This window comes from Amblyomma mixtum, chromosome 10 (genome assembly GCF_055824585.1).
Source record: "Amblyomma mixtum isolate Tamu chromosome 10, ASM5582458v1, whole genome shotgun sequence".
Classification (NCBI taxonomy): Eukaryota; Metazoa; Arthropoda; class Arachnida; order Ixodida; family Ixodidae; genus Amblyomma; species Amblyomma mixtum.
In genome coordinates, this window is record NC_143021.1 from 112,214,374 (window position 1) to 112,231,170 (window position 16,797).

At 46.8% G+C, this 16,797-nt stretch overlaps 1 protein-coding gene across 5 annotated transcripts in view; it reads right to left on the bottom strand.

Annotated features, from left to right (window-relative positions):
* The window catches only part of LOC149326691 (ryanodine receptor-like), a 539,764-nt gene that overhangs the window by 376,023 nt on the left and 146,944 nt on the right, over positions 1-16,797 (bottom strand). For all 5 annotated transcript variants that reach the window (XM_089562900.1, XM_089562898.1, XM_089562899.1 and 2 more), the window contains exons 21-28: positions 15,704-15,896; positions 14,825-15,035; positions 13,184-13,288; positions 12,481-12,584; positions 11,918-11,995; positions 9,293-9,455; positions 8,216-8,289; positions 1,177-1,256 (exon numbers count right to left, since the gene is read on the bottom strand). In XM_089562900.1, the coding sequence (XP_089419026.1) occupies positions 1,177-1,256; positions 8,216-8,289; positions 9,293-9,455; positions 11,918-11,995; positions 12,481-12,584; positions 13,184-13,288; positions 14,825-15,035; positions 15,704-15,896 (1,008 nt within the window). The remainder of the gene's footprint in view (positions 1-1,176; positions 1,257-8,215; positions 8,290-9,292; positions 9,456-11,917; positions 11,996-12,480; positions 12,585-13,183; positions 13,289-14,824; positions 15,036-15,703; positions 15,897-16,797) is intronic.

The window sequence follows — 16,797 nt, forward strand, 5'->3', positions numbered from 1 at the left end:
AGAGGCCGACAGGATAGCTCGAGGATACATTACTTTCCGAGCATCCGATGAGCCCGCGGAACTCGCGCCAGCACCCAGGGATTACTCGGCCATACTACAAAACTACAGAGGCAGAAGATTGCGGTATCCCCCACCGCACAAATCTCTCAGCAGAGAGGAAGCTGTCACTTGGAGACAATTACAAACAGGCTCTTTCCCAAACCTACATATACTAAACAAAATGCACCCTACCATATACGCGGACAAATGTCCCTGGTGCGACGGAAAACCTACTCTCTATCACATCACATGGGCCTGCCAAAAGATAGACGTGGTCCCCAAAATACAAAACCCGAGTGCGGAGCAGTGGGAGACTCTGCTGTCCAGCGACCGCTGTGAAGACCAAGAAGGTCTGGTACAGCGAGCTCAACGGGCGGCAGTGGCCAGCGGAGCCCTGGACTGAGGGCAACCGACCACTGATTAGAGGCGGACGACTTCGACAGAGAAGACTCCTGGGGGTAAAATCAAGGAGAAAACGTCTCTGAAGATGCTCCCAAACCGCAGGAAAAAGGACTAGAGTAAAATAAAGTTTTTCCTTCCTTCCTTCCTTCGCGTATTAATCATCAGCATCATTTATTTACCCTTAAGGGACCTTGGCTTAGGGCATTACATAAGGGAGGGGGGGAGCAGTCGTTTTATAACACAGTGGTCGGTAACATCAGCAAGAAATACAAAGTATAGGGTTCATGGTCAACATTATCATTATAAACATTATCAAAAGTATTAACATAAGAAAGACACAGCGGCTCAAGAACAACTTGGAGAGAGATAGGAAAAAAAACACACATGCACACACTCAAAAACACGACAAAATAGCTCAGCCCTTGAAGTGTTCTGCTAATAACAGCGTGACTTTATTGGGTTCTATTTTAATAACTATGAAATCGGATAGGTCATTCCATAGTGTAATGGAGCTAGGTAGAAAATATTTATGAAATGAGTTTATGGGGCCGTGTATGCGCTGTAAACTTAGAGTTAAAAAGTCGACGTGAGGTGCGAAGCGACGGGTGCAATACAGAGTTTCTTAGCTGTGGGAAGGTGTAGTACAATTTGTGAAATAAACAAATAATAACTGTTGAGACAATGATTTTAGGCCGACCTGCCTGCGGACCATGCGGAGTGAACGCAGATAAATACCTTCGAGGCTTTCGGCCGTGGGCGGTTCCAGGACGTAGCCATAGGCAAGAAGCGTGCGGACTAGTTCTCCAGCCGTGTCCCTGCGAGGAAATTGAGACAAACGGTTAGAGTAAGCGCAGCTGCCACCGCATGGTGCTGAGGATTAAAAATTAGTTTTTTCCTATAGCTTGCGGGGACGCCTTCGTCCCCTGCGTTCACTTTCCCGCATTGCACTTCCAACTGTAGGTAGCTCCCCCGCAACGCACCCTTCTCAGTTTGGTTACTCTAACAGGGGAGGGCGCCCGCGTCGCAGCGACACCAGCGCCACGGATGGCGTTTTGCTGCGCGCTCGCGGGGAGCGACGGGGTCTCTTTTGCTCGGGACCGAGAAGCGTGTGGACGTTCACGCGCAAAGCTCCGCTCTTCGCCGCGGGCGACCTCGTGCGGAAACATGTTCCCCTCAGCTCGTCCCGTCGGGCCTCGGAGCTTCCCTCTTGCCCTACCGTGGGCGAACGTTCGCTCGTAACCGTGCTGGTGAGTCGGACAACCTCGATTCCTCAGTGTATTTTGTTGCTAGCTGGCGTTATTCTTGTTATAGCAATAAATGTCTTGTTTGCGTCAGCCAGTGTGTCGTTCCTTTGTTCCCGCAGAGCAAGGCCCGCCGTGGTCGCTGTGCGCTCGGTAGCGCTCGCGACCACGGGGTGGGGTCCGCGCGGTTTTGAACTGGGTCAGACGCGGATAAACGCGGAGAACGTGTAAACGGGGAGAACGTGTTTATCTTCCCCATTTCAACCCTATAAGCTATCAAAGCTAGTCGGTGCGTGTGTCACAAGCATTCTGAGACTCACTCTCTGCGAGCGTGGGAAGAGTAGGCACAGCATCGCACCATTGGTGTTGCCGATGTTGTTAATAGCAGCCATGAGCCGGCTCGCCAAGCAAAAAGTGCTGCTAAGTTATACCGCACTCTTCAGTTTATCGCAACTGCAAATAAAAGCATTCTCGTGGAGTTTCTCTACGGGCGATCGACAGATGACGCCAGCTGATGCCTAGAAAAGCTAGGCGGTGGAGACATTTCATTGGTATTACCTGTCGTCAAGTAATGATTATGATGTCGCCACGAAATAAGAAATTTCCACCGGCGCAAGTTTTCATAGGAATACGCCGCACAGAAGCAATGCTTCCATCATACCAAAAATGATGTAAGGCCTACTTTAGTGCAAAGAGATCTTGAGTGAATACTCATTAAACATCGGCTTCTCAGAAACCATTTCAGCTCAGTACTCGCCGCCTCTTTCTGTCACGTAGCATAGTAATAAAATTCCGTGATGAAGTCGTCCAGCGCTCCACTTGCCATAAGTTCCTTGGTGTTACGTTTGAAGAAAACTTAAACTGGACCGCCCACGTCGACAGCGTGAAAACCAACATTGCACGATCCATCGGTATTATTAATAAACTAAAGCATCTCTTTCCTTCTCGATTAAAAAAACAGTTGTACTATAGCCTAGTACATTCGCGCCTCCAATACTGTTTATCTGTCTGGGGTACCACGACGAAAACTAACATCGACAGCTTGCTAACCTTGCAGAAACGTATGATACGTGTCGTTGAAAATGCGCCCTATAGAAGTCATTCTGCGCCCCTTTTCAAGAAGAATAGTACATTAACAATACAAAATCTTATTAACAAAAAAACAGCTATTGTAATATTTCGAGAGACCAGCCATAATGAAAGCGCCTTTTTCAAAACATACCTTCCAAAAGAGCACACATATAACATATAATACAAGACACACTACGTACAACACAGGCAAGATAAGGACAAACTATGGTATGCAAAAGCTATCTTTTATAATTCCAGATTTCCTAAATCATCATCCTACCATCCTCAGTATTGTAAAAGAATCGCCATCTCTAGGAAACTTCAAAAAAAAGTGAACTTGTACCTGTTATCTATTCAGCTGTGATTGTTTTCCTTGAAAGTGTAACTTGCGTTCACTGTTTTTATTATTGATTGCATGTTACTTACCTTCCATTTTAAGTGTATGTATATACTTTATGTAATTTTTCTTACCCCCTGTTGCTCGAGTGTTTTGTGTTTTCAGAAAGGGGGCTGACACTTAGTCAGGCATTCGTTGCCTTTTTTTCAGCCTCCTCGACAGACTTTTTTTGTATTTCTGTCGAAAATAAACATTCATTCATTCATTCACGTGCACGCTCACGGGAAGCGAATAAATAAGGAGAAAAGGTTGTCCTTCGCCACAGCAATGGTTAAGTATGTACGAATAGAGACGTTTACGTTGTTCGCTTGTGCATGAGAAGGAAGACATTTTTACTTATTCGTATGCCAAGAATGGCTTAAAAAGCAAACAGAACATTTGTTTACTTTGTTTCTGCAGAAGACCAAGCAGTCGAAGCAGACAGCCGTCGGCACAATTTAATACGAATGGTTTTATCCTTATACCAACTCTTCGCACAGAGCCGCGTGAAAGTTTTCAAGAACAGCGCAAAATAGACAAGGACTGAAGGAAGACACACAGACAGGCGCTGTGTGTGTCTTCCTTCAGTCCTTGTCTATTTAACGCTGGCCTTCTTGAATGTGGCATACCAACTCGCGCAAGCATAAGTCCTATCTTGTGAACGGCCCGTTTTCCAAGAATTTCAACCTGCAGAAGCCGAGCAACGGCCCAGAAGCTCCCATTGTGTCACCGTAGCCAACCAGGCGGTGCTGAGGATCGAACCGCAGACCTCCAGCTTGCGATGCGAACGTTATGCCGCAAAGCTATAAAGCATAGAGGCATAGCTGCGCTTGGGTGGATGCGAATGAGCAATTACTCCCTTATTATATAGCATATAGTGTAAGTGGCGGCCCATGACAATAGATGAACGGATGGCGAAATCGTGTCAACAGTTATCTCCAGTACAGTCTGGGCTTACCAGCTTCACAAATATTGCAATATTGTAATGGGAGAATTGTTCCACTGCAAAAAACAAGCTGCACCCTGTTTTAGGAAATCTTTAACTCGCATAAAAATCTTTCCTGACCACCTCGCGGGCGCGGAAACTGGTACGAAGCGGAAGCGCAAGTAGATTCGTTTTATAACTGTGATGACAGTTAATTAGACTTCAATCTTTAGTTTTGACCCTTAACCGTTGATTTAAACAACGCTCTTTGAAGACGCAGCAGTTGCAAACGTAATCTTCCTGACCACGGCCTGAATGCATCCAGACTAAGCAATTCCAAGTGCGGTCCTTTTTATTGCCTCGGACGAACCATGAAAGCAGTCGAAACAGCATTGAAGCCACACATACGGCAAAACTAGGTGTCAGCTAGTGTCCGCAACATCGACTTATTTTGTTCTACTTTTTTTTCTCTGTCCCCATTTTTTCAAGTACTGGTGTAGTTTGTCAGCTTTGCCAGAGCCCTTCAATAGATTTCATGAATCTTCTCCGTAAGTTTATGGGAGAGCTTGGTACGCTGCCCAAAGCGGTCGTGAAGCGGCGCTGGCGTCAATCCAGGATTTGATCTGACAGCCGTGCGATGCGGTGGCATGTGTAGGTGCTTTCTTGGATCAAGCGTGGCGACCGGGACCGGACGGACTGACGACTGCGAGAGCGACGTGACAGCGTCAAATAGATGAGTTCTTTTTTTTATTATTTTGAAAGCAAGATGTGTTTAGACTTAGGCTAGTTAGGGGAAGTGCAGGCTAAAAGCCGAATTTAGGTCAGTGACCAGTAACGGTTGGGTCTATTCTGGCTGGCAGCTACTGATTTTCAGCGCTCATTTGTCGGTTAACTATTTTAGAAATGCAGTTATTCCATTCCTAGGAGATCGGCATTTGCCGTAGCCAGAATTTCATTTCAGCACGTTTTTGTAAGTTTTTTTACCCTGTAGATATTCTAGCATTTCGTGGTAGCAATAATCGAGCGCTACTAAGATCGTCAAGCAACTGAAGGCTATATGCAAGGAGCGTGAGGCGTCGGTGAATCTTAAGGAAACGCGGTCGGAATCGGTAGAGGAGGCCGAAGGCGCGGATTTTATGCGCAAATGTTGCGTTTAGGTGCACGCCTAGACAGGGCTGACCAAGCGAACACCAAGCTAGTGTTACGTATGGATGCCATAGAAAGAGAGCTAGAGGTAGAGAGGGCAGAGAAGAGCGAACTTCAAGAACAGCTTGGTCAGTTGGGAGCAAAAATGGCTGACACCGCCATTGGAAGCCACATTGGCGGACATTCCAGCTCCAGCCACGTGGATGGGCTTTCACTGGCATGGACAGCGATAAGAAAGTAAGTCAGGCAGGGTAAGATAGGAACAGCTACGCATAGGTGGCAACTAGGAAGCCGGGAGGCGATGGAGAGAAGGGGACCAAGCTAAACCCTAATAATGAGGTCTCAATCACTGATAAATCATCCAGTAAAATCCCCCACCAGCTAGTGCTCGGCGCATTGCTGTATGACGTAGCGTACTGATAAACTTGCAGCCGTGTCCCCTGAATCCGGGTGAGCAGCACAAGCGCAGTACGAACTCTATGAGTGCCGTCTGCTAACGCGAGTTTTGCCTTACCGCGCACTGCGTTTCGTTCACGTGCATTTTTTAGGTTAATAGCCGCACCGCACTTTTCGTCAGCGTTTTAATGCCACATTAACCATGAAAGGTCTACGCAGCAGCCAGGCGATCACGGATACGGAGCAAGCCGTGGCGCTAGCACATTTCAACGTCTCGGTGGACACCTCAATCGCAACTTAAGGGAAAATGCAGTCTCAGAAAGAATGCAGTTGAAGGTGCATATGTAACTGGTCCGAACCCCTGTTGCAAGCTAACCTCCAACCTGACTAAGACATGTAAGGTTTCATCATGAGCCTGACAACGCCCACTGCAGGGTAAAAGCCTCTCTCATGTCTCTTCAGTTAACCCTGTCATTTGCCAGCTGCGCCCAACGTGTCCCCGTAAACTTCTTAATCTCATCCACCCACCTACTTTTCTGGCGCCCCCTGATATGCTTGCCGTCTCTTGGTATCCACTCCTTTACCAGAGGACCAGCGGTTATCTTGCCTTCGCATTACATGCCCTGCCCAAGCCCATTTCTTCGTCTTGATTTTCACTGGGATGTCATTAACCCGCGTTTGTTTTCTCAGCCACTCTGCCCGCGTCCGATCTCTTAACGTTACACCTATCATTTTTCTTTCCATAGCTCGTTGTGTTGTCCTTAACTTAAGCTGAACCCTCTTTGTTAGCCTCCACGTTTTTGCCCCTTAGGTGAGTACCGGCAAGATGCAGGTAAGATAAGCTATATGCAAAGAGAAATGCTATGACGCCACCCGAAATGCTGTACGATGAACTGCTTGTCATAATTTTGGTGAATTTATCCGGGTATGCTGCGCCCCCATTGAGGTCAGCCAGTGATGCCATCGCCGGGATTCAGTCAGCCCCTCCCTCCGTACTGTTGTTCAAACCAACGTCGTCGCTTCGGCGGACGCGGTTTTGCGCCGCGCGTCTCTTTCCGTCATTCCTCCTCTCTCCTGTCTGCACGTACTGGCAGCGATTGTGTCTCAGCTGGGGTGTGACGTCATCTCTCTCTCGGTATCTCTCTCTGCCACCTTTCAATGAAATACGGAGGGAACGTTGTGTTTTCAGCGCCCACAAAACTTTCGTCTTTGTGTGCCCTCACCTCTGCCAAGGAGAGTACAAGAAAGCTATGCAATACGAAACTCCAAACTATGTTCACCAGATGCACTAGTAATGCTGTGTACTCTCTCCCCCTCTCGTGTGGAAAAGCTTATATCGGCCAGACGGGCCAATGCATTAATGACCGGTTAAGACAGCACCGCACGTCACTGCAGCCAGATAACACAGCTAATCTACAAAACCATTGTAACAAGTGTCAGAACTGCACTCCCTTGTTCAATAAGGTGAGAGTCACCGGCCACGGAAAAACGCAGATAGAGCGGGAGATATTGGAAGCACTTAAGATTAAGAAGTTAGGCTCTGATTACGTCAGCGACACTTCGGTAGAATTTCCATTTAGAGAGTTTCAGTATATGAGTGGGACTTAGTTTTCACGTCCAAGAAAACTTCATCAACCGATAACTTGATTTTTATCTTTTCCTATGTAGGCATGAGTCTGCTTTCGCGCATGTGCGCCCTGCTCGAGACTTTCAGGAAATAAAATATTCAGTTGTGTTCCAGCACTGCCCATGTGTATTTCTTCGCCGTGTGAGCGCGTCCTGTTCTGCTGGTTTTTCTATTCTTTTGTAACATGCACCAACTGGCTCAACAAGCTGTGCTTTTTCAACACCCTCTTCGGTTTTGCGTCATCCTGTCACGTCATCTTGAACGCCGGCGGCCGGGGTTCAGGTCCCACCTAGACTACATTTTTTTTCTTATTTTTAATAAAACGGAGAGTTGAGCTAGTTGGTACATGTTTCTTGGAAAAAACAGCGCTAAGACGAAGGACAACGAAAAAGAGTACATGTACCATGTAAAGAGAAACATGTACCAACTAGCTCAACTCTACGTTTTACAGCGCCGGTTCTGTTGTACTCTTTTTCGTTGTCCTTCGTCTTAGCGCTGTTTTTTCCAAGAAAGATTCTTATTTTTATTCTAATATGTCTCTTGACGTCATATGACCGATGGCGTAACAGGGAACCAACTTCCGGTGACACATTTTGCCGACACCGCCGGTGTCAACATAGCCATGTAATGCTTTCGTATTAATAAATAAAAGACCAAATAACAACACGGGCGTGGAAGGAAGATTTTATCGCGCAACCGCACCATACGCCACCGGTGCGGATGGTGTGGTTCCACACCGGTGGCACACCATACGAGATGAAGTTTAGCGCTAGTCCTGTGTGGTCCTCTCTTGTGTTCGTCTTGGTTGCGCTGCTGTTCCTTTCTTACAACATGCATCATCTAGCCCAACAAAAAGTTCTAAACCATATCCATCGGAGGTGCCAGCCGTCTACCGGCCGCTTATGTCCCCAAACCGAACTTCGGCGGGAGTTTCATCACCATAAAGCTATGGAAAGGCTCTGGCTTTGCTTTTCTTGCATGCTGGGTCTTACCTGTTGGCTTTCTTAATCACATCGTCGACGTTCTTGTAAGGCACTAAGTGTGGACTTCTTCTAGTCGGCTGGTTCTGAAGCATGGGAAGAGAAAAAGCCGTCAAGTCCCCTCTCGCTCGAAACCTCAGAAGCGCTGTTACATGAAAAAGAATGCGTGGCACATCGCTCGCGTTAAGTCAGTTCGTGACGCGCGTTTTTCCCTTTTGAGCTGTGTGTCGGCATCAAATTACATTTTACTCTCGAAAGGACGGGAGGGCAGCCCGTCCTTCCGAGAGTAAAATCATGCATGTGACCTTGCCGATACCGTTCAGGCAACTTGCTTAAAAAAAGAAAGTGCTTTATGAACCCTCCCCCCCCCCCCCCCTAGAGAGAGAGAGAGAGAGAGAGAGAGAAAAGAAGCGAGGGGAACGAAGGGGATTGGCAATGTCAAAATAACCTTGGTCGCGTTTTACAGCCAGGTACGGAAGATTGCGGGATGCGGATTCGGAGAGGAAGAATTATTCCTGCGTTGCCTCGCTAGTCACTCAGTGGATTGTCACCCTTCCAGAGTATATGGAGAAAGCGAGTCTCTTCGCGTTTTTCAATGCTTTTCATTTATTTATTTATTTACTTATTTATTTATTTATTTATTTATACAGAATACCCCTAAAGGCCCTCGAGAGGGTATTACATAAGGGGGGGGGGGCACAGGCAATTGAACAGAATAAAACAAAACCACAAATATAAAACAAACAACAAAAGCACAAATAAGACACTTTGCATGACATAAGTAAGCAAAAGAATCAAAAGAATGGCAGCGCGGCAAAGAACGAAGATTACTGCAGTATTAAAATTATTCAAACAGAGCACTAATGCAATGAATCATTTTAGTAACATACCTTGCAAAAAAAGGAAGCCATGAACAAATAAAATAACAATGTATGCGAAGAGTTAAGCAGTAGTTATTGAAGATATAAGTTTAAAATATTTATCATATATTTTAAAATATTTATCATTGAACTGATTCGCCCGACCGCAACAAAGTATTTTTTTTTCTTTCCCGCGAACCCGCATCTGTCTGTGGCAGGGGCAACAGACCTCGACGAGGCCGTAGGTCCACCCCTGCTGGATGCGCTCCTGGGCCCAGACGTTGTGCGTGTTCTCCGAGAGCAGGTCCACGAGCTCCTCCATCTTGGCCGACAGCGTGATGGCGCCCAGGTCGAGGGGGGCGGGCTTGTAGCCGTTCGACTGAAGATAAGGGCTTGAAGGGATGAAGAGAAAGGCAAAGGAAAGGTGTCAACACAGAGCATGTTACAGACGCAGTTCGTTCGCCTCACTCGGTGCAGGCACAACTTGAAGCGAACTGATTTGAACGTCATATTTTACCAAGACATTTATTACGTATCATCATCATCATCATCATCATCATCATCATCAGCCTGACTACACCCACTGCAGGGCAAAGGCCTCTCCCATGTCTCTCCCACTAACCCGCTCCTTTGTCAGTTGTCGCCACTGTATCCCCGCAAACTTCTTAATCTCATCCACCCACCTAACTTTCTGCCGTCCCCTACTACGTTTGCTTTCTCTTGGAATCCACTCCGTTACCCTTAAGGACCAGCGGTTATCTTGCCTTCGCATTACATGCCCTGCCCAAGCCCATTTCTTCCTCTTGATTTCAACTAAGATGTCATTAACCCACGTTTGTTCCCTCACCCACTCCGCCCTCTTCCGATCTCTTAACGTTACACCTATCATTTTCCTTTCCATAGCTCGCTGCGTTGTTCTTAACTTAAGCTAAACCCTCTTTGTTAGCCTCCACGTTTCTGCCCCATAGGTGAGTACCGGTAGGATACAGCTGTTGTAACTTTTCTCTTCGGGGAAAAGTAGAGAAAAGTTCTCTTATCATGTACGGCGAGGGTCAATTCTTTACCACAAAGCAAACATAAAGAATGCTCCTGCAGCAAGTCTTCTACGGTCTTTCGTTTCATACGGAGAGGGGCGAAAATGCAAACACGAGCTTAAATAAAAGCAAAGAATGACGCAGAATTTAGCATAGGTTTTATGAAATGCAGGGTTTCTTGCATGTATTCACTTCAAATTCGCCTTCAACTTCAGTGGCAGAAAACGAGTTGCTGGCATTAATGCGAAGACATTGTCAGGCTCATCAGTCCGAAAATCCGGCGTTCTGTCCGGGCGGAACAGAACGAAAACACACATTGCCTTATGACGTCATCGCAGCGCCTTGATCATCGGGAAAGAAAAAAAAATTGAATTTCTTCCGAAGCGGGTTTTCAACTCAGGCCAACGCGAACAGATCAGCTTCATTAATTCATTACAGCACTACGTCATCACCTCAGCACAACATCCCACGCGCTCAACTACCAGTCTCTCGCGCTGGATTTAGTTATAGTCGTCGTCATCTCTTTCCATTCGGGCGGCGCGAACAGGTGGGCTTCGCTGCATTACAGTAGTATACGCCGCAGCCGAACACCCCGCGTCCAGGCTTTCGTATTCACAGCACGTAAATAATTTTAAGGGCCCTCCGTAATTTTTTTTACGACTGCGGTGATGCTCAGAGAAAGAATTTAAAACGATTGATTTTTGTATGTCCGAATCATTACGCCATTTCTTATTGCTCTCGTCAATAAAATTAAACCAAGAAAGAAGCGCTGCTTAATTTTCAGTAAAGCCTGGAACAAACAAAACATGTTCGTATGTCTATGATCCGTATGATCCGATTTGAATAACATGACCCGAGGCTTAATTTTGTGAACAGCTGGAATGCAGTTTGTTTTTGGAAGAAGGAATAGGTTGAACTATGTATTTGAACTAAGTCAGCTACTCGTCGCGCTACCCTCTGAGTTATTTCTACTATGGAGTAAGTGGTCATCACAGCCGGAAAAGCTCATCCGTACTACTGAGCCAAAATGAGAGCGATAACCTTCACATCGCGTCAGACTGTACTGTGCTGTACTTAGGTACACACCTAAGCCGAGCAAACCGGCTAAGCCGAGCAAGCCGAGAAAGCCGGCTCGAGCCGGCTTGCTCGGCTTGCTCGAGTTATCTTTACCGCTAGCAAGTTTGGAGACACGTAGGGATATCGCACTTCTTTGCTTGCTACAGAAACTAATATACAGCCGTCACGCGTCCACACTGTCACACGACCAATGCGCACTTCACGTCGCCTACATAAAATCTTAGCTTCCAACGTATATTCGGCCGAACTCTCGAGTTTAATTCTGCTTTGCCACGTGCTATCAAGTGTTGGAATGGTCTTCCGGAGTGCATTGCTACCATACGTGACCAAATAATACTCAAAAACGAATTGACTGCCTTTATGCATCCATGATATAGTCTGTAATCTGTGTTCACAATGTGTAAGTTGAATCCATGCAGTAGCGCTATTTGTTTTTTTGTTTTTTATGTGTGTGTGTCACTATAATACGCTTTCTTTCATGCACGTTTTAATAAATGCTAACAGTACAGAGTGTTTAGTATTGTATAGTTCCGTACTTTTCCACTTTTTACCATCTTATGTCGACAAAATATTGTAACCTCTCCCATCACACAATGTTCCAAGTGTGGAACTCATTAGGTGCTTGAATGAATGAATAAATAAATAAATAAATAAATAAATAAATAAATAAATAAACAAACACTCCTTGTGTTATTGCACCTGCGAAACTGTACTTGTACCTACAAAACGTCGTTGCAACTCACTCGTTAGGCAGTTTGACAGTCTTGATGCGCGCTGGTGGCTTGTCTACAGTGATGTGGTATCCCAAGGCCAGGACGGTCCTAAAGCAAAAAAGTAAGGCCGAAAGCATTACGCACAAAAGGCCCCTACAATCCTCTTTTAAGGCATGCTGGAATGTGTGCTAACACAAGCGGAGATAACTGAGACGGGCGCTGCAGTCGGGGGCACACGCAGCACAAGCGCTGTGCGTCTGTGTGTCGCTGTCTTTTTTCATTGTTTTTCACTATGTATTACTCACTCGCCCAGCCAACCATTCTGCAGGATAACAACCAAGGTTCCTTGTAAGCTTTCTTCGTGAGCTTGACGCTTTCGTCACTTACTGCCGGTTAGTGTCTGTAAGCGTCAGCATTTATGCAGAGAGTGTTTAAAAAGTCAACAAGCAAGACGTCACTTCAAAACCCACGACGACCTTTCGCCCAGGTTCTCTGAAGAGAAGGTCAGAGCCGGAACGAGGTGCTCTGAAATGTAGTCTGAACAGCAGTTATGCTTCCTGTGACTGTGGCTAGTGCAACCAGAGCCGACTCACTTGAGAGTCTGCAGGGCCAGGGTGGTGTCGTATTTCTTCTCGGCCATTGGCAAGTGCTCGAACGATGTCAGACACGGATGATGCCTCTTGGCGTCGTCTCGCACCTGCGTTGAGGCAGTGTAGCGCTACGTTTTGAAGCACTACTGCAGCGGAAGGCTTTTGTTAACATGGAAGAGCCCTTCCGAGGACGCCAGTCGTAACTGGAGCCTTGGCTACACGAAACAGAGCATTCGGCGACAGGTTAAAGACTCAACGATCTCAACTTGGTAAATTTATTTTCTCAGGGATATGACAAGAATCCCAGGCATGCGCAAAATTTACTCATAGGGCATCAAATACAGCTGTTAGTTACCATCAATGCTCCGGCTAGTACTCCTAACATAGCACCGAAATTAGTAGACGTGTTAAGTCACACGACAAATTTAAACGTAAAGATTGTAACTAAACGACTTAGTCTGGATGCCTATAGATTCTAGGATTTAATCGCTGGCTTGTAAAGCACAACGTGAAGTTAAAGTGCACTGTGGCTGACACTTGGGGCTTGCGATCGAAGCTTGAGGGTTGTCCGACGTCGTTATTAAATAGCTGAGCAAGGTTGAGCGCAACCATTACTTTTGAAGCCCACCCATGTACAAATAATAGGAGCAGCGCGCATTGATCTCTCTATACCAGAGGCCAAAATCCGTGAAGCGAGAAGACGTACCTCTCCGTATCGCCAGCCGCTGTCAATTTTGTTCATGGACCATACTTCGTGGACGTTTTCAGCGAGCTTGTCGCGGACGGACTCGATGTAGTTCGGCAAAGTGATCTAGACAAGAAGAGCAAGACCAGAGTTCACTACGGAAAAAAGAAAACGTGGAATGCAATTCATGTAATTCATAACCGTTTTGGCAGCTGGAGCTATCGGTCAACAGGCTACGACTTTCTACCTATAAATAGAGCGAAAGTGTTCTTTAAGTTCTGATACGTTAAGTCTACTGCTGGTCTTTGTTTTTGGCTTGAGCGCCGCCATGAACTCCTCATTTTCCGAACAGCCTAGCCAGCGCGGACATGAAAGGAATAAAGTCAGAAAGAATTGTTAAAGCATAACATCGCCACAATTAGTTGATTATGGTGCTTGTTCCGCTGTAACTTTCACCAGCAAGAGCGGGATAAGTTTGAAGGGAAGTGTGATGATCTTTCGTAGGGCTTCCGAACGCACCTTACAGGGATCTGAAATTATCCAGTAATTACAACTTTATTTGAGGATGCACCTGCTTGACACCATTACCAGGAAATCAGAACAGCGTCCAGCTAGTTCCGCTAAGCCTGGCGGAATTTCAGGTTTTCTTGTGCAGCTACTCAGTTATTCCTTCCTACGTCACGGATAATGTGAACGCGTTAATTTCAAACTTTTAAGCAATGCGCCTCGTAGCGGCACCCAAGGGAACTGGAACAGCTTGCCCCGAATTCCTGGCAATGCAGAGGCCAGACGATGCAGGATATTTGTCATTGCAGGTAATACGCACTGCGCGTAATATTGCTGCGAATCTCTGTAGTCTGTTTGTTCAACCTTCAAAGCTTCGGGCACGCCGCTTTATCGCTTTGTTTGTGATGCAAGACGCGCCTAGATTTATCTCGATTGATCGCATCCAGGCGGAGGCGATTCTACGTTGTTCCAGAGCGATCTAGTAACTTTCCAAGCTTTATCTCGAAAGTTCGCTATCAGCTTTAAAAAGAGTACGGCCCAGAGCGGCGGGCATTCTGTTCGACGACTGCAGAGCACGCTTCTTGCTACGCCGCCGCCGAGTGATTCAGTTCTTTGCGGGCACATGTCAGGCCAAATAAAGAGTTTCGTTTCGAAGACGTTCTCGCTGTTTTCCGGTTCGCCGGACTGCAGTCGCCACTACGTGACAATATGTAGGTAATATTGCGAGTAATATGCACTGCGCTAGCCCAGCTCATCTCGATGAGGCCGCAGATATATGCGGCTTAGAAAAGGTTTCAAGTTGTTTAATCACATCACAGATGCGAGAAAGTCTCGATAAAAATTGATCAGAAGTCATTTGAGGGACCCCCTCCCTATTTTACAAGACAAACGGCAGGAAATAAGATATATTCTAATAATTGCAGATTTTTGAAGAGATATGACATCATCATCGTCATCATGATATGCCACGTCATATGCACTTTTAAGGCATATACAGGCTCATACATGCAGCATCTTTTATACATGCTCAGAAAGTACACTCCAACAATGTTGCATACTTGTTGCAACGCGCATTATTCTTTTCATTTATTTCCTTCTTACTGACTGGACTGGCGAGCAAACAGCGCCTTTGCTCCGAGGCTAAAGAGCCCTCACGTTGGACGTGTCCACGGGCTGTGGGACGAAGATGACGTCGTCCGCGATGGGCGCAGGTCCAAAGAGCACGCCCTTGGGCACGTCCCCGAACTGGAAGCACGGCTCCACTGTCAGCACCTGATTGGGCAGCAGGGCCTCCACGAGGGCAGAGTGGCCGTCGGGGGGACCGTACCGAAGCTTGCCCTGGTCTCCGCCCAGCAGGAACCGGCAACTGCACAGAGCGAGCGGAAAGAAGACCGACGGCCTGAACTCTAGCTTCACGCGCAGCATTTGCGAAAAATGGGCAAGCTGCAGAGTGTGTGGCCGAGGCCTCTCTGCAGGTCTATATGCCCAAGCAGCTGATGAGCCTGCTTGTGAACTGATGTTCGTCAAGCTGGTCCGAAAGTGCCCGTTGACCGAACGCCTAAAAGGTGGGGAGGTCTTCGAGAAATATGAAACCCCGCGATGCCAACTGGAGCTGTGCCTCATGTTCTGGCGGCGTCGTTCGCAGAGCACTCACCGGCTTTTGACTAAGAGCACGTCGGTTAAACTGCTCTCCTGCCCGGCAGTGGTTGAACTCTACGGCTAAAACCCCGGGTTGTTGACGATACCTCGTGGTCAGTGTTTATTCGTTATATGGTATACCTGCGAATGCTAAATGTGACTGCGTCACTGTGCTCAGTTAATCCTCTGCGTTAAGTACAACCCAGTGCCTGTCTACTTTAAGATAAATGCACTTGCACACAACAGATCCCATACAGAGTTATCGCCCATCGTGCGGCAGCCTCCGGTTACAGTTCGACATTACGGGATGGTGTAGAGCTAGAGCCTGGCGATATACTACGCTGCGGGCAAAATAATACTTCAGATGAGCCACTATATGATTATTATTAAGCTCACCTGAGTTTGGCAGAGAAGCTGATGGCCGGATAGAACATCCCGTCAGTGTTGAAGCTTCGGAAGCAGCCCTTCACTTTGACTCCGTTCACGGTGAAACTGATCACGGGCACGTTGAGGTCGATGACGCACCCGATGACGTCACCCTTACGGATGTACGGTGGCGAAGACTGCCTCACTGTGTTGCAGCGACCGCCTGCAGTGAAACAAGCATTAGCGCGAGCTCTCTGCAAAGAAGGAAAAAAAGAGACGTGGCAGCGTTTTATTGAGACATTTTATGCACTGTTTTTTTGTACTTGTGCCACTGCCGTCCAGCCAAGTGCTTCACGTTTTCTATGCACTCTTTAGGGTGCCTCTTTTTGGGCTTGTTGGTGCATACTTGAATTAGAGAAAAAAATAGCGCCACACCATGCACACCACAAGAAAGGAACGAAGACGAGACACAAGCGCTTGTGTCTCGTCCTCGTTCCTTTCTTGTGGTGTGCATGGTTTGGCGCCATTTTTTTCTCTAATTCAAGGGTACCTGTATTTTCAGGAAATACATTTAGCGAGTGTCTGAAATCTAGAGAACCACACCCCTGAAATTGCACGCAGCGTGGAAACATAAAGAGCACGAAACTGACATACACGTGCAAACACTTAGTACACACGAGTCTCTTCCCTGTCCGCTGTTTTTCTTCGCTCCGCATAAGTCCAGTAAATCATCACCTACCACTAAGAGATCAGTCTTGCGACCTACCCGCCGTCTGTCGGAAAGGAGACCACTGGAGTTATCAAGCGCGGTGAATCACTTTCGAGGAAAGCTGCTTACAGGTAATCAGTAAGAGTGTAATGGTTTTAGAAGAGAACCATTGTCTCGTAAGCCATATGCCATGTCTAATACGATGATACCACAGATAACGCCATCGAATTTGACGATAGTTTACAAGAAACTGTTCTGATTATTCTATCCGAGCTGATGGAATTCCCGCACAGTACTGGAAAAGGGAGGAAGTGTAAAATATATCTCTTTTAAGGAAACTCAACTTGAGCTTCTTGCCGGTAGTCATCAAAACAGCTCCCCTTCAAAGAGCCCAAACGGTCTCGCGGAAATTAGG